General features: G+C 39.6%; 1 protein-coding gene across 14 annotated transcripts in view; it reads left to right on the top strand.

Moving 5' to 3' along the window:
* Window positions 1-26,187, top strand: part of LOC144195402 (myelin transcription factor 1-like) — a 52,676-nt gene that overhangs the window by 19,689 nt on the left and 6,800 nt on the right. For 7 of the 14 annotated variants that reach the window (XM_077715019.1, XM_077715027.1, XM_077715046.1 and 4 more), the window contains 18 exons: window positions 325-355; window positions 1,141-1,203; window positions 3,350-3,708; window positions 4,135-5,139; window positions 7,624-7,758; window positions 8,907-8,997; window positions 9,183-9,296; window positions 11,731-11,945; window positions 12,933-13,120; window positions 16,809-17,063; window positions 18,420-18,574; window positions 18,654-18,716; window positions 20,385-20,453; window positions 22,044-22,106; window positions 22,413-22,493; window positions 22,948-23,169; window positions 24,798-24,889; window positions 24,972-25,075. In XM_077715019.1, the coding sequence (XP_077571145.1) occupies window positions 325-355; window positions 1,141-1,203; window positions 3,350-3,708; window positions 4,135-5,139; window positions 7,624-7,758; window positions 8,907-8,997; window positions 9,183-9,296; window positions 11,731-11,945; window positions 12,933-13,120; window positions 16,809-17,063; window positions 18,420-18,574; window positions 18,654-18,716; window positions 20,385-20,453; window positions 22,044-22,106; window positions 22,413-22,493; window positions 22,948-23,169; window positions 24,798-24,889; window positions 24,972-25,075 (3,305 nt within the window). Of the gene's footprint in view, window positions 1-324; window positions 356-1,140; window positions 1,204-3,349; window positions 3,709-4,134; window positions 5,140-7,623; window positions 7,759-8,906; window positions 8,998-9,182; window positions 9,297-11,730; window positions 11,946-12,932; window positions 13,121-16,808; window positions 17,064-18,419; window positions 18,575-18,653; window positions 18,717-20,384; window positions 20,454-22,043; window positions 22,107-22,412; window positions 22,494-22,944; window positions 23,170-24,797; window positions 24,890-24,971; window positions 25,076-26,187 lie in introns of all 14 variants that reach the window. The other 7 variants (XM_077715036.1, XM_077715081.1, XM_077715064.1 and 4 more) reach the window with 6 other exon arrangements.

Genomic DNA, 26,187 nt, shown 5'->3' on the forward strand with positions numbered 1-26,187 from the left:
TAAAATGGGAGAATCTATTTTCACCTGCTGACTCCTGCAAAGATGAAAACAGTTCACATATTTTTCTTCTTGCTTATTTATTCTTGGTGTTTTTTTATGCAGTTTCATTTTAGAAACTGTATGTTTGTATATGTAAATTGACTCGTCTGTATTTTTCCCTTCTGTGCATTCAGGAGTTTAAGGAAGCGTCATGGGATTTGTTTTCATTTGTGGTTTATTGATCAGAATTTCTTTTAGCAGCACAAATTTCACAACACTAACTCACATTTTTTCCCCTCCTCTCCCTCCTACACCTTCTGTCTCTTCTCCTCCCTGTTCTTTCAGTTCCTATTGAACATATTGGACAGGAACTGAGGTAAGAAAACACCCCGCCTTCACCTTCCATAAAGTTGTTTTATCTTCACAGCAACGAACCCCTTGGCTCTCACAAACACTAACAGTAGTTCTTTGAGTGAAAATCCATATTAGTAGGGTCATATTTTATTTTTTTAGATGCTAGCTTTTCAGCTTCTGCTCAGTGCTTCAACTCCACTACATATTTAGTTCGACCTATCATCAACCAATACTCTGTTTTCAGAACACCGAAAAGAAACAAACACCGAAACCTCACTGGAAATGAAAATTCTCGTTTTTTTTTTTCCATGTGAAATTAATAATAATAATAATGATTAGAGTAGTAAAGGGGAATAGGTAGGCTACGTTAATGAGAATTGAAATGAGCCATCCTGAGGGGTCATAGCAACGTGAATCAGAGGCAGCGAGTTAGGGGGGTAAGAGATAGGAGAATGGGGGGTGCTTGCCTGATGATAGTGATGGTGAGGAGAGCAGAGCAGGGGAAATTACAGCAGGTCTCGGGTGATCATTATCGCTCATGGTAACAGGATATAGGCCAGGCTTGATGTACGACACACAATATTATGTTCTCCCGGCTTGATGCCACCTGCATTCATGCATCATGTGGATACATATCAGCCACCAAGTGGGCCTTTGTGCATGTGCATCTCTATGACGTGTGCATTTGCTTTGCATGCCTTTGTCTTTTAGATGGGGGGTTTGCTTTAAGTCACTGTCATCAATTTTGCTTGATAACTTCAATGCACCATGTCTTAAACATATTTACCCTCCATCCATTCCATCCAGCTGCCCCACCCCTGGATGCAATGGCTCTGGTCATATCAGTGGGAGATACTCACGACACAGAAGGTAGGGCAGAAAAAAAAGAAAAAAACTCTGGCTGTCCTTCTTTGTCTGTTTGTCTGTGCTTGTCCTCACTGATCCATGCATTCATGTTTTTTTTCTCAAAAGTATTGGTCATTGCTTCACTGCACTACATAGGCCTTCCCATTGGTCTGAATTAGAAAGTCACATGTTGCGTTTTTCCCCCCCAAAAGGTGTATTTCACAATAATGTACCCCCTTAGGGATTTGGTATTACTATTATTATTACAAGACAGCTGTGTATACCTCTCTGAGTTTAAATAGATTTATTGAGGGTATTAGGTATTTCAGCTGTAAAAATAAAACCCGTTAAAATCAGGGAAAAATATTGGCAGCTCTAAGTACCGGAATATTATTGTTAAATATATAGGGAAACTGTAAAACACACCTGAAATTGGTATAGTGCCTCAGTAAATAGTGCGATAGATTTTTGTATTAACTGAAAATAATGATAGACTGTTTTTATTTAGCAATTATTTTATACTTTAATCCATATGTTGAGAGTCTGGGTGGTGATGGCAAAGCCCCTTTTCAACTGTGATTTGAATCCATGTCACCATTTTGATGGTGAAGCATGCTGAATACTGTGCTAACAAAGACCAGCTGGAGGTAGTGTAGGGTTAGGAATACTTTCCTTCCTCAGAACTTAAATGAACATACCGGCAGCTGAAACTAGATTGGACAGTTGGCTCCGTAGTGAGCATACATAAATGCAGATTCATACCCTGGTTGGAGACGGGATTGAATGAGAAAGGGAGTGCAGGAATTTAACACCATACATACCATAAATAGATTTCACAGTTGTTTACTGCAAAACAGCAGTTAAATGTTATTTATCTGTTAATTTTTTGATAAATATCTATTTATTTTTTGCCGTAGTTTGTTTCACTGTGAAGGGTTTTAGGCTTTCCCCTAATTATAACAGTACAATTATGGTAAGCTAAGCACGGTGTTTGAGTGGTCAGTACGTCTGCCTCACAGATTTGAGATGGAAGGTTCAATGCCTGCCTGGTGGGTTCCGACCTTCCTTTGTGGAGTTTGCATGTTCACCCAGTGTCTGTGTGGGTTTTCTACAAGTTCTTCAGTTTCCTCCCACATCCCCAAAATATGCATGTGAGGCAGATTGAACACTCTAAATTGTCTATAGCTGTAAGTGTAAGCATGAAGGTTTTGCCTTGTACCCTATTGGACACAGTTTACTGGGAAATGTAAGTACAGAAAATGACTAAATTAACTTTGGTAAGCAGAGCTACAAATATTTTAGCAGGGTTTTTAACATTACATTTTTTAAACAGTAAATTGGAATTGATTGCAAGAGACAATTGCTGCCATCTCCCATTCAAAATGGATTCAACGTCTTTTGCTATGAAGAGGAGTTTTTAACACTGTCATAGTCTTAAAACAAATGACTCACATTTACAAGTTGTTAAAACTTGTCAAAATGTATGCTACGCTGCTTTCCTTCTTATTCCCAAGGTGTCCCGGAAAATGAATGAATGACTGGAGACACTGAAACTACAGCCATTCTATTCACAAAGCTCTACACGTGGCTTCAGTTTTCAAATTAGTTTTCAGATTTTAAGGTTGCACTGAATAATTACTTGAGTGGTATTCATAGCTGTTGAAGGACTAGAATACAATATAATACAATAAATAACACCGGGGGGAAAAACGCAAACACCATGGGTGGTGTGAAAAGTGATTTCCGTAGGTTCCATCAAGCTGTGATCTTCCTCTTGTATGTCTCTCACTCTCACGAGAGCAGCTGAGCACGGCCGGCTCACTGGTTTGTGACTCTTCTTTATTGTGTCTTAGACATTAGCTATCTGTTTACATGTGTAGTCATTCGGCAGGCAATTTCAAACGCACTTTGTTTATAGATGCTCCTTCAATCTCACTCGCTGTCTCCCAGGTGAGAATAAGGGGGAGTTTATTGGATTTCACCCTTCGTTGCCTCCCCGCCGCTCTCGCCATACGAGCTGTTCATTAAACGTTTCACTCAATTGGTTGAGATTGGTTGCCATATCTGATAGCGAGTGAGCGTGGCGCCCTCCTCAGGCTCCCTTCGTGTCCACTCTTCAGCGCATTGTCAATCATACGCAATTATTTTCCCTTTTTACTCTCATTTTCAGCATCCTAGGTTGCCCCATAGCCAGGAAACGTCGACTTGAGGAAGCCGAGGCAGATCAGGAACAGGAAACGGAGCGTTCGGCATCGAAGAGAAAGTCCCACCCCCTGAAACTGACCCTGGATGAGGGTTTCAGCGCCGAAAGTGATGCCAGCAGTGAAACTGAGGGAGATGGTGAAAGGAATGGAGAGAACAGAAGTCAAAGCGAGGAGGTGGAGAACGATATGGACTCCGCTGAAGTCGAAGAGAAACTTGGGGAAGAGCAAACGCATGAGCCACAAACAAATGGACAGAGTGACAAGATTCCAAATCATCCAGAAGAGGATGCCAAGAGGAAAGAAGTATCAAATCCTAAGGACTTAGGTTAGTCTTCTCTCATTTCATTTATATTTAAAAGAAAAGGCGACATTCAGTATAAATGGCCTCCATGTTGAAGAAGGTCGCTTAAAGTATTAGCGGGTAATGGTCAAATTCTTTGAGAACAGATCATGGAGAAAATCATATTTTGACAACAAATACCATTGTTTACAAGCGTAGGCATTTTGTGATGTCAATTATATCCACATCCATGAACACTGATAGACTCGAAAGCAGTGGCAATGAGTATTAATGAGGTCTGATATTCACATATGATTATCTACAAGAACAAAAATGATAAAATGTATGTCTTCGTAATGAGCAGTAACCTCCTAAAAATTCTGCCTTGTATTTATATTTATCTCATTTTCTTTATCTCCTTCAATCTTCATTCTTAAGATATCAACCATTGTACTGTCTTTAAATTCTCAGAAGTGTGTGTTATCATCGGATCTCCAATGACACAGGAATGTCAGTCTCCATCTCAGAATGCTGAAGAAGTGGCCAACTCTCTCCTTTATCTCGGCCGAATCCCTAATAGCAGTGATGCTCCAACAGTGGCCACCCCTCAGCCAGTTGCTATGGAGACTGTGGGGAATGTCACAGTGGCTGTGAAACACTGTGAAAAAGTAAAAGAGGAGCAGGATGAGGAAACGACTGAGGCAAAGGATGGTGTGGCAGACAGGAGTCAAAACATGAAAGAGGAGACAGAAAAGTTGGTGGATGATCGAAGAAATCACGAAAGTCACGCCTCGGAGGTCCGTTGCGAAGCCACGACGGATGAAGAACAGCAAAAGAACAAACCGCAAGAGGAGGAGAAAGAAGAGGTTAAACCTACTGTGCCAACTTCTGTCCGCACCATCACCAGCATCCCAACAGCTCAGGAACTACACATCAAGACTGAGGACCACAGGGTCAGTCCTCCGCAGGACTACAATGCACACGAGAACTACAGCGCCACACGAGCCAGTACACTTGACAGCTATGACTCCACGAAACCACTTCATAACTACAAGTCCTGCCTTCCTTTAAACTACATCTCCCACTTGACCGGGCCTCTTGAGAACTATTCAGCCAATCCCAGAGGTGATCATGTGAAAATCCGCAAAGTCTCACCCTCCGCCTCCTCAGACATAATCGAGGTGCATTCGGACAAGTCGGACGAGAAAGACTCTGACGATGGCGACGGTGACGACGAACACGACGACGAGGACAGTCTCTCTCAGCGCTCGGCTGTCACGGATGAGTCGGAAATGTTCGACATGACTCGAGGGAACCTGGGCCTCCTCGAGCAAGCCATTGCCCTCAAAGCGGAGCAGGTCAAGCCAGCTGGACCTAGGGAGCTGCTGGTTGTGCCTGATATCCAGCACCACAGATACTTCACCATGGAAGACAGGCCCAAGCACCTTGATGTCATCAGAAAGAGCTACTTTAAAGGTAAGACGGCATGCACATACAATGCTGGGAATTCAGGCAGGGAAAGTTGATTAGTCCCAAGAAGTCTTCATTATGAGGAAAACTACTCTACCCGGAGTAATTGGTCCATCTCAACTGTGATGTAGCATGGTGCCATCTTGTTTCCCTTCCATTGCTGCCGATAAACGTTCAATCCATTTTGACTGGGATCGAATGATGGCTGCCAACTCTCCCTGTCAAAACGGATTGGACGTGTAGTGTTGTCAAAATAACCAATGAGTTAAAGCAAAGGGCTAAAATAGAGAGAAATAAAACAGTAAGAACAGAAATAGTAAATCAATTTCCATATATATACATTTGTGTTGATACCCATCAAAGGCAGGTGCGATTTTGAAATACCTTTTGCTTGAATTTTGATCAGGAAAATGGGTGAAAGGATAAATAATTCAGTCAAAATCATCACATCTACTGCCTTGTGGACTTCCTGTGTGTGGCTCCAGTTTTTTGACTTAGGTCCACAATGTGTAATGCTACTGCAACCAAGAAATTCCCCGAATACGGGATGAGATAAAGTTCTATCCTAATATAACCTAACATAACTATTATTGAATTCAACAAAATGCCCAGGAAATCTACGGTATTTTGCTGTAGAATATACCCCTCCATTTAATATACCCGGGTATATTCAATGGCAGGGGTATATTCAATGGCAGGGGTATATTCAATGGCAGGGGTATATTCAATGGCAGGGGTATATTAAATGGCGCACAAACGGGAAGGTACGATCCACTACGCACTCTTTATGCCGTGACGGGGTGCATCAATGTTTTGCAGACTAAAACTACTTACTGCTCAGGTTAAATGTACTTACTGCTGAATAACTGTCTGACTTGGAATTTTAAATTAACTAAAGTATCTATAATTATGCCCCCATGAGCACCATACAAATCTTGCCAAAAAGCTGAGTTGCCGTTTAATATACGGCACAGAAACGGGAGGCTCAAAAAAAGCAAAAATCATTTAATATAAGTGGGTGCAGGTTTTCATTCCAACCCATCAAGAGGACACCTCTTCGCCAATTTGGTGTCCTACAAGTACAATCATTGGATTGGAAGTCAGCCTATGCTGGATTGGTTGGAACAAAAACCTGCACCCAGAGCGGCCCTCGAGGACCGATTCGGCCAGCCCTGCTCTACTGTAAGGAAAGAAAATAAAAGCAGGGTTTGATGAGGCGGTGGCACTAAAGCAAGAAAGTGACCGACAAGCCCGAACAAGTTGTTTGTTTATGTTTGATGGAGCCTTGTGCTTCTCAGTTGGCACGTTGCCCTCTCGTAATGCTCCTCTTACTATCAGCAGTGGTGTTATTAGATGCCTGCTAGTTTTGCCCTTTCCTTGGCCTCTCCTCTCTCCTGCGGTGACGTTCTTGTACTGCTCAACCTTAATTAGGGGATGCATGTCTCATTAACATTCAATTTGAAGGCCAATAGAGCATCGCACCACCCTCTAGCCGGTCTTTCCTTGCTCCAACGCCAATGGTGTTGCGTTGCTTTCCTCTAGTAGCGGAAATGAAATGTGCAACGCACGGACTGGCATTGAATGATCATCTTTCAGCGGCATTGAAAGCGATAAACGTCTAATTCATTTTGACTTGTATCTTTTGCTGCCAGTCAAATATGTTTGGCCAGGTTTGCCCACCAATGTCAGAAAATGAGTTAATTTCAATAACATTAATGCAGTCACAAGACTGGGATGTGTCTTGATCTTTTTCTTTCATTTCTGTTTTCAGTGGTAATTTGCTAAAGTTACTGTATAGTCGACGTAAAAACAGTTCATTTTTAGAGCTACTTTCATCTATTATGGTCAGTGGAAGCCAATGAGTTAATTATGTATGATGTTGTTGAGAGACTGGTGTGCTCTCAACAGGCACAGTCTAATGAGCTCTGAAATGAGACATGGAGTATAGTAAAGTCTAACAATGGTAATATTTGTGACCATCAGGGGTTTAGAGTATCTATTTTACAGAGGTCATGTTTGCCCTTAAAATGTTTCAAAAGCATGTGTGAGAGATATTAAAAAAATATTGGGTATTTTGTGGGCTAATTTTGCACCACAGCAAACTACTCTATATTACTGCAAATCAACATTTTATGAAATCCTAGGAATGGTGTTTTAAAAATGAACATATATCAGATCAAACTGCTCAGTCACCTTTGACACACTTAGCTTACATAATATCCAAACATTTGACACAGAAATGTCATAAAGGTTTTAAAGACAGAGTCACTGCCTGTAAACAAATAAACTAAAGATGCCATGAACACATACAGATGGTGCTTTTGCACAGTCAAAACACCAAATACTGTATGTCTAGATTTCATGCTCAGCCAAGCAGACCGTCTGATGGCATTAACCACTTGCTTTTGTCCTCCTTTCTCATTCCATCTTCCTTTCTCCTCCAACTTTGATCTCTTCTCACTCTAACTTACGCACGGTCTCACCGTCTAGAGAGTATTCGGGCAGAGAAGAGGGAAATCAAGTGCCCCACCCCAGGGTGTGACGGGACAGGTCATGTGACTGGCCTTTACCCCCACCATCGTAGTCTATCAGGCTGCCCACACAAGGACCGGATTCCGCCAGAGAGTGAGTTTTCTTCTAGATGAACTGGGATTGACACCTAATCTTCTTTATGGTCTTTAACAAATTGTGCTCACAGAGGTAGATTTGTCCAGATTTCATATGCAAGTTTTTAAGGTTGCTTTGTTCTCACCCATAAGTGAAACTACTGTTGAAATTGTAGTAATATTCTTCCCGAAGCCACTTGATGGTTTAGAGGTTCACTCGCCTGACTTTGGGCTCAATTCCCACTAGTGGCCAACAGATGTGATAGAAACTACATATTTAAGGACTTTTAATACAGATTTTTCAATGTAGTCTCATTTCTAACTTCATTGTCACTTTCAAACTTGGTGCCGCTTTCAAGAGACCAAATAAGTGAAAGCGTGAAGGGGCAAATTCTTGGCTGCAAGGGGGATTAAGGGAATAGTACTCATCCCAGCTCATTGGTGGATTACACCGTCTAGGCTGCTGTGTAAGGCCTTGCGTTGTCCTGATCCAAGATGGCTCCCGCTAACTGATGACCATTACATTTGTTCTTTAGGTCTTTCTTGACCTCCAAAAATGTAATTTTACTAACGAATGATCAAATTGAATCTCAACCAAAGAATTCAAATGAAATTAAAGAAGTGAAGCCAAATGTCAAAGGCATCAAATTGCATCTTACATGACTGCAACATGAAATAAAAGCTTTTAAAATCTGCCAAACTACTACTTTATATGAATATTACAACAGTCTTAAAGTTGCCTGAATTGTATGACCAATACTAATTTTTTAATACAGGTTGACAAAATTCTTATTAGGTCGTAATCACTAATTGAGAAGAACTTATGTGTAACACTTCCTGTACATCTTCCTGACTACCAGGAAAAAATGTTGTCCACTCACATTTATTTTGAAATTCCCCAATCTATGTGAAGTAATTGGAATAATGCAAAAGACATTTGGTATCATTGGAAAGCTCTGAATGTCCTCTGTTGAGCACAAAATGAGTTAATGTGATTGGATGCACCGAGTCGGAGATATTTGGGTTTACAAATGTCCTCTACAGAGGACAAATTTGAACTACTGGTAGTCAGGAGGATATTTCACGTGCATTATTATTGCCACACCAAACTGAGATGAATAATTGTGTATTTTTCGGCATGTTGCATGTGTGCTCATATCTCTTCAGTTCTGGCCATGCATGAGAATGTCCTGAAGTGTCCAACTCCTGGCTGTACCGGTCAGGGCCATGTTAATAGCAACCGTAACACGCACCGCAGGTACGCACAGATAGCATTTTATTTGTCAATAACATGTTTTTTTTAGGTTTTGCTTATTTTGCAAGTGCATATATTTATGCCTGCAAGGCAGCAATTGTGTCACTCCACATCAGCGTAGCACAGATTTACCAGATCAGCATTCTCCCGCTAACTATGAATCCTTCTCCTTCTCTGAATCTCTCAAGTCTTTCAGGATGTCCCATCGCGGCAGCAGAGAAGTTGTCCAAGAACCACGACAAGCCGCTTTCTCAGCCTGGCAGCGAGCTCCTTAAAGGAAGTCCCAATGACAGAGTGCTCAGGTGTGTGAAGCCGAACATAAGAATTTCTAATTGCTTGTAAAACTGAATTCAATCGTGCCGCTATCCTGAATGTTACACTTCGGTTGACTCCATTCATTTCGAATAAAATGTAGTAATGCATATACTCATTAAAAGGCATCATGTAATTTGCATTAATTATAATGGTAATACTGGTGCATATATAGATGTAAATTATTAAAACAGAGCATAGTCAACCTTGCATAATTTGATCGGCATAGTGAACTCATACACGCCGATAGCCATAGACTTCTTTCACAACCAATGCTTTACAGTAATTAGTACTCAATAACTTTAAAACAACAGCAGAATGGTTGTTGATCTGTTTTTATTAGTTCTCGTGTTGTAAATGGTGAGTGATATGCCAACAGTTCAGTTTTAGACGAGATCTGGTTCATCTATACTGTAGCCATCAATAGCAACCTCTGAGTTAATAACTACTTACGGTTGTTTATATGTTTTTACAGTGTTCATACCTCCCCAAAAGAAAGGACAACTAGAATTTTTGACATTTTAGAACAAACCATTAGATAACCATTATTATTTAGGCTTTCTCCTTCTTTACACTACACACTGATGAAGAAATAATTTCAACCAATCCCTTACAGTGTCCATCTAGTGTCGATTGATGCACTTTTTTGTTCAAGACAAAAATGTTAAATTTTGAAGAGATGAATGAAATTAGTTTATATTGCTTTTCTATATAATGTCTTTTCGTTAGTTTTAACAAGGATACAATTTTCGGCAGAGGTGTCCTTAGGCGAAAATGTTTTATTTTTCCTTGGTTGGGAGCAACAGAAATTAACTGAGAAGCATTGCACTAAAGTAATCCCAGTAAATTAAAGAACAACAGGCTAAATAAGCACATTCTAACAACACAGTTTTTCAGATAATTATAGGCTAAAAAATAAAACATTTCAAACCGTCAGTATTCAGAGAGAGAAAAATAAACATATAATTAAGTCGCAGGCCTAGCCAAACTATGAAAAAAGTGTGACTAATGGTAGTCCGTAAAATATGATAATTCTATTTTCTGAAGGTTACTACAAACAAATTTTATTTTCAATAGTCATGTAACTAGGCCTATACATTTGATCTTTAGAATGACTATGTGAAAATCTGTTTTATAAAATCATGTTTTTATGATCACAGCTCCCGGCAGTCCCAATTAGACGTCTAGTATTCATTATCAATGGTTGTTGCTTGTTAAGAAAGATAATCACATATGCGTATGACGTCACCTATTAACCAGTTTTACACACAACAAATTGGACGCCTGTCATATTGCAATATGTGTTTTGTGTTGTGTCATATTGGACTGTGCAGATAAATCGATAATATTATCCCGCTGTAATTGCGATATCGGCTGCCGGGATCTTTGGGTGTTTAGAACCTTGCTTAAAGATTGTTGATTTAAAGAAACTCTTCAGGCATCGACTTGGGTGGTCTAATCATTAGTGCCACTATGTTAACACAAGCATCTCATTCTCACCATTAATCTCCCCAGCCGGCCAGGTTCCCTCATTATGGCCAAAAGAATGATTATTAGCATAAATGAGACATCTGTATTATGCTAAGTCCGTGCGCTTCCTCTTTGGTATTTTAATTAATAACGCAGCAAAAATGCTAATTATTCAAGCCAAAGGGGGCATTGTTGGGGGTCACATTAAAGTCGGTGTGAAGAGAGCTACGATGTGTGCGTTGCATAGATTTGTAGCGTTTGCCATTCGATCCACGTTTTAATGTTAATGTATACGTACCATCAAACCTCCTGTGATATCTGGTCTTAAAAAATGTCTTGTTAGACCCTTTTCGCATCGCATCTGAAAGCATCGTGCCTTCAAGCATGGTCATTAATTAGCATGTGACGGAAGATCAGGACTACTATACATTATGGATATGGAATAGAAAGACTGGGGGAAAAGGGGGCTGGGCTAAAAAAAGGGAGGATAGCGCAGAGATAAGGGAGGGGATGAAGGAAAAGAAAGAAAGAAATGGGGAAGGTGACCCCACCCCTATCCTACCACTCCCCCCTTCTGTTTTCTCCTTGGCCCCCTCTTTTCTTTCCCTTCCTCCCCGCACCCTTCTTTCAGCTCTATCAGTGGATTTACGCCATCAGGTCTGACAAAAACGCTGGCTCTTTAGGAAAACGAGAGGGCTTAAAGCTCATAAATTCCTTGCTGTACAACATGCAAATGTGCCCTCCACTGATAAGAGAGCTTTTAATCCAGCAGCACTCCCGCTAAGTACACTGTTGGCCTATCTTCCCTTGCTCACTTTCACCCTGTACCTCCCCTCTTTTGTTCTTCCAATTACTTTTTCCTGGGTGCGGATCGGGTGAGCTTTTCACTCCATATCCTCCTAGGTTCTGTCATCAGTGTTTTACCCTGGCGTCTGCTCCTTGTCACCCTCGTAGGCCAATGTGCTTCGTAAAGCAACTGGAGATGCCCCAGTACGGGAGCTTCAGGCCCAACATGGCGCCAAGCACACCCCGCGCTAACCTGGCCAAGGAGCTGGAAAAGTACTCAAAGGTGTCCTTCGATTATGCAAGCTTTGATGCTCAAGTGTTCGGGAAGCGTATGCTTGCGCCAAAGATGCCCACCAGCGAAACCTCACCCAAAGCCTTCAAAAGTAAGAGAAGCTGTTTAGAAATGTCTTATAGTTATGTTATTTAAAAGGATTATATGTTGTCACGAGGCCCGGTGGTGCGAGGGGTTAGCTTGTCGTCCGCAGCTCTGGGGTTCCGGGTTCAAATCCAAGTCAATAGTTGCAACTTTTTGTCAATTTCCAACAATTTTGCTATTTATTGACCAATTAATGGGTGGGCCGGCGGCTGAGTGGTTAGCGCGTTGGCGTCACAGAGGGAGACCTGGGTTCAAATCCAGGCCGGTCCACCTGTGTGGAGTTTGCATGTTCTCCCCAGGCTTGCGTGGGTTTCCTCCGGGTACTCTGGTTGTATTTTTTAATTAACAGTTTTTAAATGACCATACATGGATAAGTTATGAGAGATCTCGGCAATGCAATGGTATTAATTCTATTGTGTAGGGTTACAATTGTTACCATACGCATAGAGTACAAATTGTTCACCTAAATTGTTTACAACATAAACATTTTATTGATTATATCAATAAAATGTTTCCCACTTCCAGCTCCAATTAGGATTTAGGGCTCCGTGATTTGAGAAAGAAATACGATAATTTCACAATACCCAGATTTCAATGAACATACGTGTGCCAAATCTTAAAAGAAAATTTTTATGCACTTTTACATTATGTCCATATTTGTAAAGAAAGACACATAAAACAATGTGTGCAAACATGACCACCAACAATGTAAGATGCAATTTTTAATGCTCTGCCCTAGTGGTGAATGTGCCGGCCTCACAGCTGTGAAATAGAGCGTTCAATTTGAGGTTTGGAACTTTCTATGTAGATTTTCCATGTTCTACCTGGGCTTGGTTGGATTTATGCACAGTAGATTGGTTGAACAAAAATTGCTCAAAGGTATGGTTGTTTTTCTCCTTGTCCTGGCCGCAGCCCACCATGCGACTCTCACATAAACCTTGATGATTTCATGATATACTGAATTCCACAATGACACTTGTACCCATCCCTTCAGGTAAGCCCTCATTCCCAAAGTCATCATCACCCAGCCTTAACCTCCACGGTTACGGCAAACCTTCCTCCTTGGCCTATGACTACTCCCATGATGCCGAAGCCGCCCACATGGCCGCCACCGCGATCCTCAACCTGTCTACACGCTGCTGGGAGAAACCTGAAAATCTGAGCACCAAATTGCAAAACAAGGTACGCCAAGAATTGTTGTATTGCCACCCTTGTGACCTACTTCCTACGAGGTATGTCATCATTGGAAAGAGCACTCCTTTCATCTCTGCTCAAATCTCAGCAATTACTCTTGCATTGTAGCGTAAGACAGAGCTGGGCACAGCAGTCTCCTCTCTCCACTCCATATTTCTGCCCTCCCACCAGTTGTGTATCATCAAATCGGGCATTGACTGAAAGCAACATCCATGGTTGAGATGCACTTGCATCACCTATCCTGTTCTCTTTCATCCTCACAGCCCACACATTTTTCATGCTGCTGTTGAATGTAGTGCACAGACACTTCCGTGGATTCATATCACTAGCAGGTAGCCTTTTTTGCTTGAAAAATCTGAAGCACAGATCTACCACTGTCCCCACGCTGTCTAGTCTTTCGTTTATTTTCTTTATTTCATACAATTCATACTGTCCCACCGTTCCCTTCTTGTATATACTATATCAAAGTCAGTGTTTGCCTCTGTTTTCACATCTGATATTCTCTCTGGCCACAACAGTTACATTTGGAGCCCTACTTTGACTCATTTTGAGAAAGACAAACACTTCTTGTGTGTTCACAGTAAAATGGGGGGGAAACCTATTTAGACGCACAGTTTTGTGACAGTAAAAACTTATCTAGTCGTTCACTGCCATTGACAGCAGTATAGATTCAATTAATTTTAACGAGGGGCCTGTCAGCGACAATAATACGTCTAATAAAGTATAATACAACAATATGATCTATATATGGTACTATTTTTGGACTTTTAGTCACACCTGATTATAAATTGCGACAGCCCAAAAATACAAAATGAAGAGAAAAAAATTTATCATATATATATATATATATATATATATATATATATATATATATATATATATATATATATATATATATATATATATATATATGTATGTATGTATGTATGTATGTATGTATGTATGTATGTATGTATGTATGTATGTATGTATGTATGTATGTATGTATGTATGTATGTATGTATGTATGTATGTATGTATGTATGTATGTATGTATGTATGTATGTATGTATGTATGTATGTATGTATATATATATATATATATATATATATATATATATATATATATATTTATATATATATATATATATATATATATATATATATATATATATATATATATATATTTATATATATATATATATATATATATATATATATATATATATATATATATATATATATATATATATATATATATATATATATATATATATATATATATATATATATATATATATATATATATATATATATATATATATATATATATATATATATATATATATATATATATATATATATATATATATATATATATATATATATATATATATATATATATATATATATATATTAATGACCCTCATTTATTGTCATATTCCAAGGGATTAAATAATAATATAATAATAATCAGACATAGGCTTTGTCATCATCATTGACTTGACAAAAACCTAATTGTCGTCATACCCTGCTGCGTATGACGAAATTGGTAGTGCTTGTCCAAAAGAAAAAAAAAAACTGTCCTTAAGCCTATTTGTCCGTACTTTGTAAGACCTGGGCGTCAGCCAGAGGGCAGCAGCTGGAACAGGTTGTGACCAGGATGATATGGGTCCCCGACACGAGGGCTGGCAATGTCTTTCAGTGAGGGCAGAGAGCAGCCGACAATCTTATGGGCAGTGTTAATTACTCTCAGCGTGGCCATTTTGTCTGTTGCCATGCTTCCAGCGTACCACACTGTAATGCAGTTTGCCAGGCAAATTTTTGTTAATGTAATTGGTAATATGTCGTATTCCCGCCACATCTTCTTTGGGTTATTTCCTGTGAAGTCTTCCTCAATTTTCCTTGTATATGCTGCCTTGGCTTTTATAATGCCTCTCTTCAGCTCTGCTCTGGCAGCGCTGTACTGTACCTTGTCCCCTGATCTGAAGGCGGTGTTATGGCATTTGATGAGTGCCTGTGTCTCATTCAAAGTTTTTGGTTAGGAAAAACCTGTATTCGTTTATTAACAGTGACGTTGTCCGTACAGTTTTTGATTTAGGAAAGTACAGTGTCCGTGTAGTCCTGGAGGTTATGGTGTTCAAAAGGTTCCCAGTTTGTGCGGGAAAAACAGCCCTGCAGCTGAGAAAGGGCATCCTCAGGCCAAGTTTTTATTATCTTTATTTGTGGCCGTGTTAGCCTCCGGAGTGGAGTGTATGTGGGAGTGAAGGACAGGCAGAGATGGTCTGATCCAGCCAGGTGAGGGAAGGATGTGGCTCTATAAGCATGTTTGATATTAGAATAAACAGCCTAGAGTTTTATCTCCTCTGGTGTGACATTTCACGTACTGGATAAACTTAGGCAGAACAGTCTTTAAACACGCTTTGTTGAAGTCACCAGTGACATTAAAGACTCCATCAGGGTGGTCAAGCTGCTGTTTGTTTACAGCCGTTAGCAGGAGGCTAAGTACCCCGCTAACGTTAGCATCCGGTGGGATGTAGACAGCCATTACAATGACAACCGTTAGCTCCCTCGGTAGATAGAAGGGCGTGCAACGTACCGCTCTAAATCCGTGTGGGTGTTAATGATCCTACTGTCGCAACACCATTCATTGTGTATCAATAGTAAGTATATAATTAGTAAATAACGATAAGATTGAGAAAACGAAACACCAAACTGGAGAGTATTGAGCCGCTGCACCCATGCGCGCCGCCATCTTCAAATAAATATTATATAAAGTAAACAAATAAAGTGGAAAAATTGGATAGCTTCCTGGCTTTGGTTTTAAGAGGTTATCTTGGACTTAAAAATGTAGGACAGTGAATATCTGATGATACACGTGTCATATGACTGAGCCGAGTATGTAGTACAATGGCTCACAACAACAAGGATTGAATCAGAGTCGGACTATGAGCCAGTTAAAAATCAATAATGGAACAGTGAACACATCAACAAGGGACATTTCTGGGAACAGTTCCCAATTCTGTCCCCCTTCCATCCCTTTGATACAGTATGTATTTTTGGTCCACAATCGGCCCATAAAGCCATTGCATTTTTAGAAGAAACCATGCAAAAACACAGGGCATGTCATCTCATCACCTGCCAGAAGCCATTTGTCTTTTCCCTGACTCAGTATTTTCACTTTGTTAATTTAATGTCAAACTAAGTAGAAAGTTTACTCATATTTTCACAGGGTGAAACCTTAATTAATGAGCATTATGAGGATTTCTACTATCTATTTCATGTATGAGCCATATTTGTAATTTAAAAAAATGACCGAATCTTTACAATTGCTATACTCTTTTTCACCAGTAGATCTTGGAAAATTAACATTTCCTATTTGTTGGTTATTTTCTGTTTTGCAGTAAGAAAACAACCATTACTGGATTAATGACTAACTTCCCTATGATATTGACCCTAATAATGTGCTTTTGATTCCTACAGTAACTCAGAAATACCCCATGCGATCATTTCACTTTAGATTTCCACTTAAAGTAACACATTTGTACTCCCTATTAATACCATGAATATGGAGGTGAAAATTGTGAATCCATCTTTTAAGGCTATTTTAAGGCAATTTTGCTTTTATGTGAAAACATAAGTTAATCCTTATAGCTGTTGTGCGAGAATGTAAACACCGCCCCAAATATTTTTACAGGAAATGGACATTGAGGTGGACGAGAATGGCACTCTGGACTTGAGTATGAAGAAGCCCATCAAGCACGAAGGCAGCCTGACTGGCACCAGCCCGGGGGTCCGTTCCCCAGACCCTTCTTCCTCATCCTCCTCACTGCATCACGGGGGAAGCAGTGGGGTGACATCACCAAATATACAGAGCTACAAGCAGGAGGAGTGGGAGGGGCCTCTGGATTTTACCAAACACAACCGCCAAAGGGAGGAGGAAATGGACGAGGTCAGTATTTTGCTATCATGCAGTAAAAATGCAAAAATCAGGCAGCATTTCCTGTGTGGCTGATCACTGAGGAGCTGTTGCAACACCAAGAAATTCCTCAAAACAAACTCACTTGTTTATTTCCTGAAGCCCTGTCCTCTTTCTATTGTTCCTTTTTGTGACAGAAAGACTTACCGCTCAGTTAAAACACTGCTCTGAATAACAGAGGTGGTGTGTCAGTTGCATTGCACCATCTTTTCCTTATGCTAATCCCTACTGCTTTGAACTTTTTCAAAAGAACTACATAGAAAGGGCCGGATTTTCTTTTAATCACAAAACTGTGCATTGAGAAAAATCCCTTTTACTAAAAAAGTTACTACAAGCTTTAACCTTACACACACGGTAATTGGAAAAGTTTTCAAAGGCAGAAGATTTTTGGAAGGTAATATGTGCATGGATTGTTTAGGAATTGGATATCAACAACAAAACGAAGTGAATGGCGATAGTTGGCATCGAACGATTATGTTTTAGTGCCACTGATAGCGACAGGCCTCCAATCAATTATCCCTCCCATTCAAAGTTGGTTTGACATATATTATAGTCAGTGGCAGCTGATCAGTTAATATATTAAATAACAACACATTTACAACAGCTAGAGGAATGCTGATGGTTTTCTTAATTTGTAAGTAGTTAGTTATATGCAAATGTAACAGCGTGGTCGTTGTTAAAACTGTTTGATTTTTAGGGTCGATCTGTTTCGTCTATCACTGTCAATGGCAGCCAATGTGTTAAAGTCCGACTGGCAGCGTGATTGGATTTTTTATGCTCTGATGGACCTCTAATGAATTTAACCAAACGGTGCAATTGTCCACTCTCCAAGTGCATATGTGCCTTTTCCCAGCATTTGACTCAGCTCTTTTCATGGCTTTATTTATGCTTCCAGTCATGTTGATTGAAAATGGTTGAAAATAGGAATGCATCACTCGCAACACACATTAGATTATATTACATGAGATAACTTTATTTATCCCATATTCGGGAAATTTCATTGTCACAGTAGCATGAGGGTGAGAATACAAACAGACGAAAGGACATTTTAGACATAAATGAATTGGTAATAAATAGAGTTGTAGAAATAACTGGAAACTCAAGAGAGCCATGACATTATGTTCTTCAAAAGTGTATGAAAGCTTTTGACCACATCTATAAACAAATATACATATATGTACATACACATAGATTTACATGTATACATACGGTTGGTGTTAACACTGAGCCAATTCTTTTATTAAAGAGCTTGACAGTTTACTCATTAAGTTCAAAGAATGACTGAGGCCCTTTACTGAGCCACCCAATTGGATTTTTGCCTTTTTTCAGATGGATCACACTGGACAGTCATATGTGTCATCTGATCCAGAGGACAGTGACATGATGCAGGACTTAATGGAGGACAGGAAATACCCTGGAGAAGTCACAACTCCAAATTTCAAGGTCAAGTTCCAGCCCAAGGACAGCAAGAAGGAGTTGCTCTCGTAAGCAGAAAAATCCCAATCAGCCTTCTCTTTTGTTTACTGTCAAAGTGTAAATTCCTTTTGAACTGTTTGCGTTCAGATGTCCAACACCTGGTTGCGATGGCAGTGGCCACATCACTGGGAACTATGCATCCCATCGCAGGTATGCATCTGAGCAATGTGCAATTTTCTCATACTGATTAAAAGTGAAAATGAACTGTATTAATGATTTAAATACAACAACAAAAAACATTTAAAAAAACATGCAATGCAGTCAAACATAAGGCTTCTGATTATGGATAGTCCATTTAAAAGTGTTGTCATGAATTGGCCACATTACACTCGTTTTTATTTATTTTTTAATAGAAACTAAGCCCAACCAGTTAAATCGATGTTCAGACCCCTCCTGTAATCAGTTCTCATTTATGGTAATATACATGGGAACTCTGCTAAGATGTTTTGCGGGTCACTATTTAGATGTTAGAAATATAGTGATATGTATAATCTTTTAGTTTTGAGCTGGAACACAAGGTTAAATGGAATATGTACTGTTATTACTATGAGGGTACCCATACAATGCATTCAGGGGGAAAATGTATTTAGTTTCCAGTTAACTACAGTTCGGTTGTATTCAACTATTTGGAGACAATGCATCAGTAGTTAATCCTTAGCCGTTTATGAAAAACTGTTTTTATTTACATCTCATTTGGAATGGATTTTTTTAAACGTAAGAATTGTGAATAACAGTGGCTTACACTAATAGATAATTTAGGAATAAATCTGGTCTCCCTTTGATAAGCACACAAATAATAATTAGTGTTTTAATTTACCCAGTAATTATTGCATGGCTGTTTTTTTGCTACAAAAATGCAAACTATATTGGTTTAGTTTTTACTAACAGGAGAAGAGAGGCCATCCTCAGCAAAGAAAACTGCATCCTATTGATTATTTTTTGTTGCACAATTAAGTGGCAATGTCACCAGTTCAAACATAATCTCAGACATGAAATGTTGAAAATTATAGTAAGATGTTAGAAGAGCTGATAAGTTTAATCAGCATGGTATTATCCACTGTAGTACCTAAATTAGGTGAAAAGCAATGAAATACTCTACACTGATGCTTTGCTGTGTTTGAATGCTGCTCGTGATTGTGGTAATTCAGAGCAGTGCGTCAGGCAAAATGTTAAAAGTTCGAAAAACACTCATCAAAATCATACGATAGGAAATGATTACTATTTCTTCAACTGGCTTGTTTTTTGCTGCCCTCTACAGAGAAAGGACACAATTTGTTAGCTATTCCATTGGTCTCCACCTATCTTATAATGAGGCAGAACAACACAGTTTATGAATATCAATGTTGGTTTCTAGTCAACATGAAAATTTCAACGGATTTTCTCCATGTTTTTTGTATATGCATGGAAACTTAATATTCCCCAAATATCAGCATTCACATACATATGTCAACTTGAGCCCAGATTTAACAATTTGCTTCCGCTGACTCACAATGAACAATCGGATAAAAAAATTTATTCGATAAATTAGCATTGTCAGCGTTGCTTTTACTTTCAAAGCACCATTTGCAATGTTATTTGATCAGGAGTCAGGAACAGTCTAGTGTCCGCCAAGATTCAAAGACTGCCACTGACACTCAGATATGCATCAAGGATTTACTTCTTGCAGTCTGTCCTCTCTTTCTGAAATGACCTTGGTATGCCTCGCAATCTTGATTCCCCTTCACTCACGTCTTTTTCCCCTTGCTACCTTCTCCTCTGTCTTCATCCTCTTCTTCTGCCTGTCCTTCACTTGTTCTCCTCCCCCAACCCTTCCTTCAGTCTATCTGGGTGTCCTCTCGCTGATAAGAGCCTCCGGTCCCTCATGGCGGCACACACCCCTGAACTCAAGTATGTCTGCGCTACACCTTCACTGTCTTCTCACAGTACCGCTACTGACAACAATGAAACACTGCTTTGATTCTGCTTTTGTTTGCTGCTGCTTCTGCTCAATCTGGACTTTTCTTTCTTTGAGGTCAATTGGTGGCAATAGAAAATGGTCAAAAGAATCGCAATAAACCTTGAAAAATTGGATTTTTAGAAGATACATAGTATATTCATTCTATGCGGATATAGTGAAAACTGTTTGGGTCATTCCAGAATTGGGAGACATTTTAAGTCCTAACTTTCAGATTTCAAACAAAAGTGAAAGCTTTAAAATATTTGTAAACACCAATTAAGCCTGGAGCAGATACCTAATTTCTCTTATCCCAATAACCAAGCTTGATATTAACTAAAATAAGACAATTGAAATTTAAGTATCTTTTCAGGGGAAATATTTGTTCCACCGCTGTCTCATAATCTGAACATTTGTTTTTTTACGTTTCAAATGCAAATTATTATTTATGGAACATATGTCCCATAACATATGCAACCCTTTTACCATAATCTATAATCACACATTTAGAACAATTAGAATGTTTAAAATTATTATTATTTTCCTTATTTAATATGTAAGGTTTATCCTCTTGGTCAGTATTGACAGATAACTAAACAGCTATGCCTAGAATATGATATGTACGGTACCTGGACATTTTGTTGACGGACACTTTGTCGCCGGACAGTTCATAGACCGGACACTTCGGCGCCAGACAGTTCGCCTTGCCTTAACCACTATAAGAAGACAAAGGAAATTCACATATTCTTTATTAAAGAAAATAAAAGTCACGTTGATTCTTCATAATGAATAGGGGGACATCTTGCAAGAGACGAGTTCTCGGGGGTACTGAGTGACTCCTCTAAATTACTATTAACTGTTTGTTTTTTTAATCGCGAATTGATGTGGCTACGATTCTGACTGGATGCTGATATTTGTTATGAAGTATGCCAAAAATACTGCATCTCTAACTTTGATATAGACGCACCTGTTTGATTTTGAGTCAAGCAATCTATTGTCCTTTCAAAGAACAAATTCTATTGACTCGAGCGAATGGGCATGTTCTTAAAATGGATGGCAAGCGACGACGTCTAGCTCCGTTGCCTTGCAACGCGCATCGGAAATCTAGTTTGTATACACGATACCTATACCAAGCAAAAAAAAAAAGGAGGACGACAAAGAATATGAATTTTCTTTGTCTTCTTTTTAATAAAAATTTTCATCAAATTATTTTACTTATTGCCTTTTATTTTAAAAACAATCGTTTGCAAGTCCTGTGACGATATGTCTATTCGACAAACTGTCCGGCGACGAAGCGTCCGTTCTACTAAGCATCCGGGGACAAAGTATCCGTCGACGAAATGTCCGGTCACGATATGTACACTAAAAATGGTAGCATTGATCTGTAAGCTGGTTACTTATCTATTATTGTTGAATTCGTAGCAGGCAATCTGAATTTTGAAGCCAAAATGTGCTGCAATTCTGACACACCATAAACAGCATTTCTCTGCTGGTTGCCTTTTGTCAATGCCAATGTCAAATGTTGTCATTTCCCCCTCCCCCAGATGTCCCACACCAGGATGTGATGGCTCAGGTCATATCACAGGAAACTACGCCTCCCATAGAAGGTAACACATAAAAAAAAGAATGCCTCATGTAAATGCACACACACACACACACTCACACGGACACACTGCCAGTCAGTCAGGGAGGCTCAGTGACAGTTCATGGTAGAATTAGACAGGGACTACATACGCACACATATTATTCTAAATTCTATGATTTGGCACTTGAGTTGAATTGGTTTGTGATTTGGTTGAAGAACCTCTGTGAAAATATTCTTCCTTGCATTTGTTCTTTCTCTTTATCAAAAAATCACTTAACCAAGGCCTTTTTCAACCTTATGTTATCAACTCCATACTTTCTGTTTTCAGTCTCTCTGGGTGCCCGCGTGCCAAGAAAAGTGGAATTAAAACTCCTACCAAGGACAACCAGGAGGACTCGGAGCTTTTAAAGTTCGTAAAGAAAGCCTTAATGTCTGCCTTTAGCAAGACCTACCTAAAATGCAATAAAGGGAGAGCCAGGAAAGTCACTGTGAATCATATGCAGAGATAGCGACCTGCCCACGTGACTGCGTCTGTCAGGCCCTGACTCATGGGGAAAGACATTGAGCTGCACATAGTGACTGTCAAAGTCAAGTAACCTAGAGCAGATTGTCAATACAGATGAAATACATGAGCTTCACAAAACAATAGTAATAGCTCTTTTCTTCAGTAGTCTTATTTGCATGATATAATGTAACTGATTCAACTGAGGAATTGTTTTTTTTTTCTCTAAGAGGGGTGTATAAATTAATTATTTTCTTCATTTGATGTTGTTTGCTTCTGCTCATCTAACCGTTGTACCCTTTTCTTTTCAACTCTTTCTATCTGCCTGGTCTTTCTTCTGGTTTCATCTTGGGCCCAGCAGATGTCCGGTACCGGGCTGTGACAGCCTGGGACACATCAGCGGGAAGTACGCCACGCATCGTAGCGCCTATGGGTGTCCTCTTGCTGCCCGCAGGCAGAAGGAGGGCCTTTTAAATGGCACACCCTTCAACTGGAAGGCTTTTAAGACAGAAGGACCGACATGTCCAACCCCGGGTTGTGATGGTTCTGGACATGCTAATGGAAGCTTCCTCACACACCGCAGGTAAACTAAAATCCTAGAAAACCTGAAAGAGGAGAGTTAGTCACGTTGAATTTCGTTGAATTTACTTCATGACGATAAATGTCAATTCTTTGAATAGGATATTTTTTAATATTACAAAGTCTGTACATTCAATAGCCTATAGCTGATTTATTACACTAGTATGTATATATTCCCACAATCAGTTACATTCTATGAAACCTGTTATATATTCATATTATTTTTTTTGTGAATTTTTTTAAAAAGCGGCTAGTCGGTCGAATGGTAAGCACATTGGCCTCACTGTTCTGGAGTCTAAGGTTAAATCCTGGGACGGTCCTCACTGTGTGGAGTTTGCGTGTTCTTTCTGGGATTCGTGGGTTTTCTCCGGGTACTCCCAAATCGCCAAAACATGCATGTTAGGCTGGTTGAACACACTAAATTAACCCCTAGGTATAGGTGTAAGCGATTGGTTTGCCACCAATTCAGGGTGTCCCCTGCATGGTGCCAATAGTTAGCTGGGATAGGCTTTAGCACCCCCCAGAAATCTTGTGACCCTTCTGAAAACGAATGAATCTTTTAACAAAATGGAAATAGTGATCAATGATGTGCCTTTGGTTCAGTTTCAATTCAATCAAGAACAAGATCCACTCTCCTTTTACGTTGGCATAATACCGCTTACAAAAATGAAGCTAAGGATACAGGTCAACAACCTTCTACTTTTAAGACTTAATCTTGGATTGTATTCAATAAATGAAATCATTGGGACCCACTGACGATGAGAAACCTCCAATCTAGTTGGTATGGGAAGGCTGTCAGCAATTGGATAATCCCAGCTAGTCAAACTAGAGTAGATTTTTGATTGCAGTAAATGACCACCATAATGACCCCAAATGTTGCCGAGGGAGACCAGACTAATTTTACTTACACTTAATATGATTATCCTTAACAATAGTCACCATGACAGGAAGTCAATTATGAAATAAAGAAACCTTTACACACATATTAGATCTCATCTTTCATCTAATTTTCTGAACCGGAGGGTGGGGGTTGGGGGGTTAACCTGTATTGGTGGCCAGCCATTCGCAGGGCACAAGGAGACAAACAACACATTCATACCTAGGGGCAATTTAGAGTGACCGAACAGCCAACCATGCAACACTTTGGAGGGGTGGGGGGTGGGGCAACTGGCGTACCTGGAGAAAACCCACACAAGCTGGGGAGAACATGCAAACTTCACATATGTGGACAAACCTGGATTTAAACCCAGATCTCCCATTTTGAGGTCAACGTGCTAACCGGTCAGCCGCCGGGCCACCATCACAAATTAGATTCCACAAATATTTAAAAACACACAATACAGAATATTACCCAGACCTGAGAAGTATAGGTTAAGTTACAGGAAGGTGCGATGTGGGATCTCAGGGGTTTAGGCTGTCATACAAAAATCAGAAGCAAAGCTCACGACCCTTCCAAAGTCACCATGTCCCGGGTCATTTTCCCATGCAACATTGTTAGTAATGGTTCATCAGAAATATGCACTTTATTCATTATAATTTGCTTAATTAATGACCTGTAACTATGCAATTCCCTCACTGCCCATGTTAGTGAATTAGTTGGAGATTTGATTAATGAATGTGTATTTTGTGCAGCCTTTCAGGATGCCCCAGGGCATTGTACGCCAAGAAAAAGGCCAAATTCCCAACCGAGGAATATCTGAGTGCCAAGTTCAGAGCCGGTGACGGTAAGACATTTTCACAAACCCCCCTAATGTCTTTTAAAAGTGTATTGGCACATATTTTTATACTTCACTATTTTTCATTTAGTTTTGGACAATGACGAGGACATCAAGCAGCTCAACAAAGAAATCAATGACCTCAACGAGTCCAACAATGAAATGGAGGCCGATGTAGTCAATCTGCAAACTCAGGTGTGGCTCTCCTATTTTACTTTCGTCCATATTTAATGGATTTTACACAATATTTTTTGAGTAGTGGATGAACTGGTATCAGCCTCACAGTTCTGAGGTCCTGGGTTCGAGTCCAGGTCGGTCCTCCTGTGTGGAGTTTGCATGTTCTCCCCATCCCTTCATGGGTTTTCTCTGGGTACTCTGGTTTCCGCCCAAGTTCCAAAAAACATGCAAGGGTAGGCTGGTTGAACATTCTAAATTGCCCTTTGGTCTGAGTTTGAGTGTGAAAGGTTGTCCGCCTCCTCGTGCCCTGTGATCAGCACTGATTCAGTGTGTGCCCCCTGCCTCCGGGCTGAAGTCAGCTTTAGGATAGGCACTATCACCCCCGCGACCTTTGTGAGAATAAGCGATTCAGAAAATGAATGTATAAATATTAGTTGAAATGCTTGAGTACATAAAGCCTTGCAACTTACAGTTGTGGTCAAAAGTTTACATACACTTGTGAAGAACATAATGTCATGGCTCTCTTGAGACACAACTGTAACTCTTTGGTTAACATTGAGAGCAATAAAAATCCATACATTTTCTACTTTTTACGAACTGACCACAATACATTCTCAATGTATACTACTTATCTGTACTTACCTGTGAAATAATTTATTAACATTCATCATTTATCATATATCATCACCACACTTATTACCATTCTTCAGCTTTACAAAGTTTCTGTATTTGTCCCATTTTTAAAGATTATCCTTCATTATTTCCTAAAAAACACCTCCATTCACTCATTTTTGTGCAAAAGCAGTCATGTCTAATAGAAAATAATATTGCTTTGGTGCCTTCTTTTGAAGTGATTTCTCATAAACACAAAATCGAACTAAGTTAGGATGAATTAAGGCAATATTTAGGTGATCCATGCTTCTCCTTGAATCTGGGTAATATCTTCCAATCTACCAAGGTTTTCAATAATTCCCAAGGACCACAGAATAAAAAAAATGACTCACACACCAATTGCAATTTATTGGATTGGATTGGATAACTTTATTCATCCAGTATTCGAAGAAATTCCATTGTCAAAGTAGCAAGAGGGTGAGAATGCAGATATAGGAAAGGCATTTTAGACATAAATA

This window comes from Stigmatopora nigra, chromosome 1 (genome assembly GCF_051989575.1).
Source record: "Stigmatopora nigra isolate UIUO_SnigA chromosome 1, RoL_Snig_1.1, whole genome shotgun sequence".
Classification (NCBI taxonomy): Eukaryota; Metazoa; Chordata; class Actinopteri; order Syngnathiformes; family Syngnathidae; genus Stigmatopora; species Stigmatopora nigra.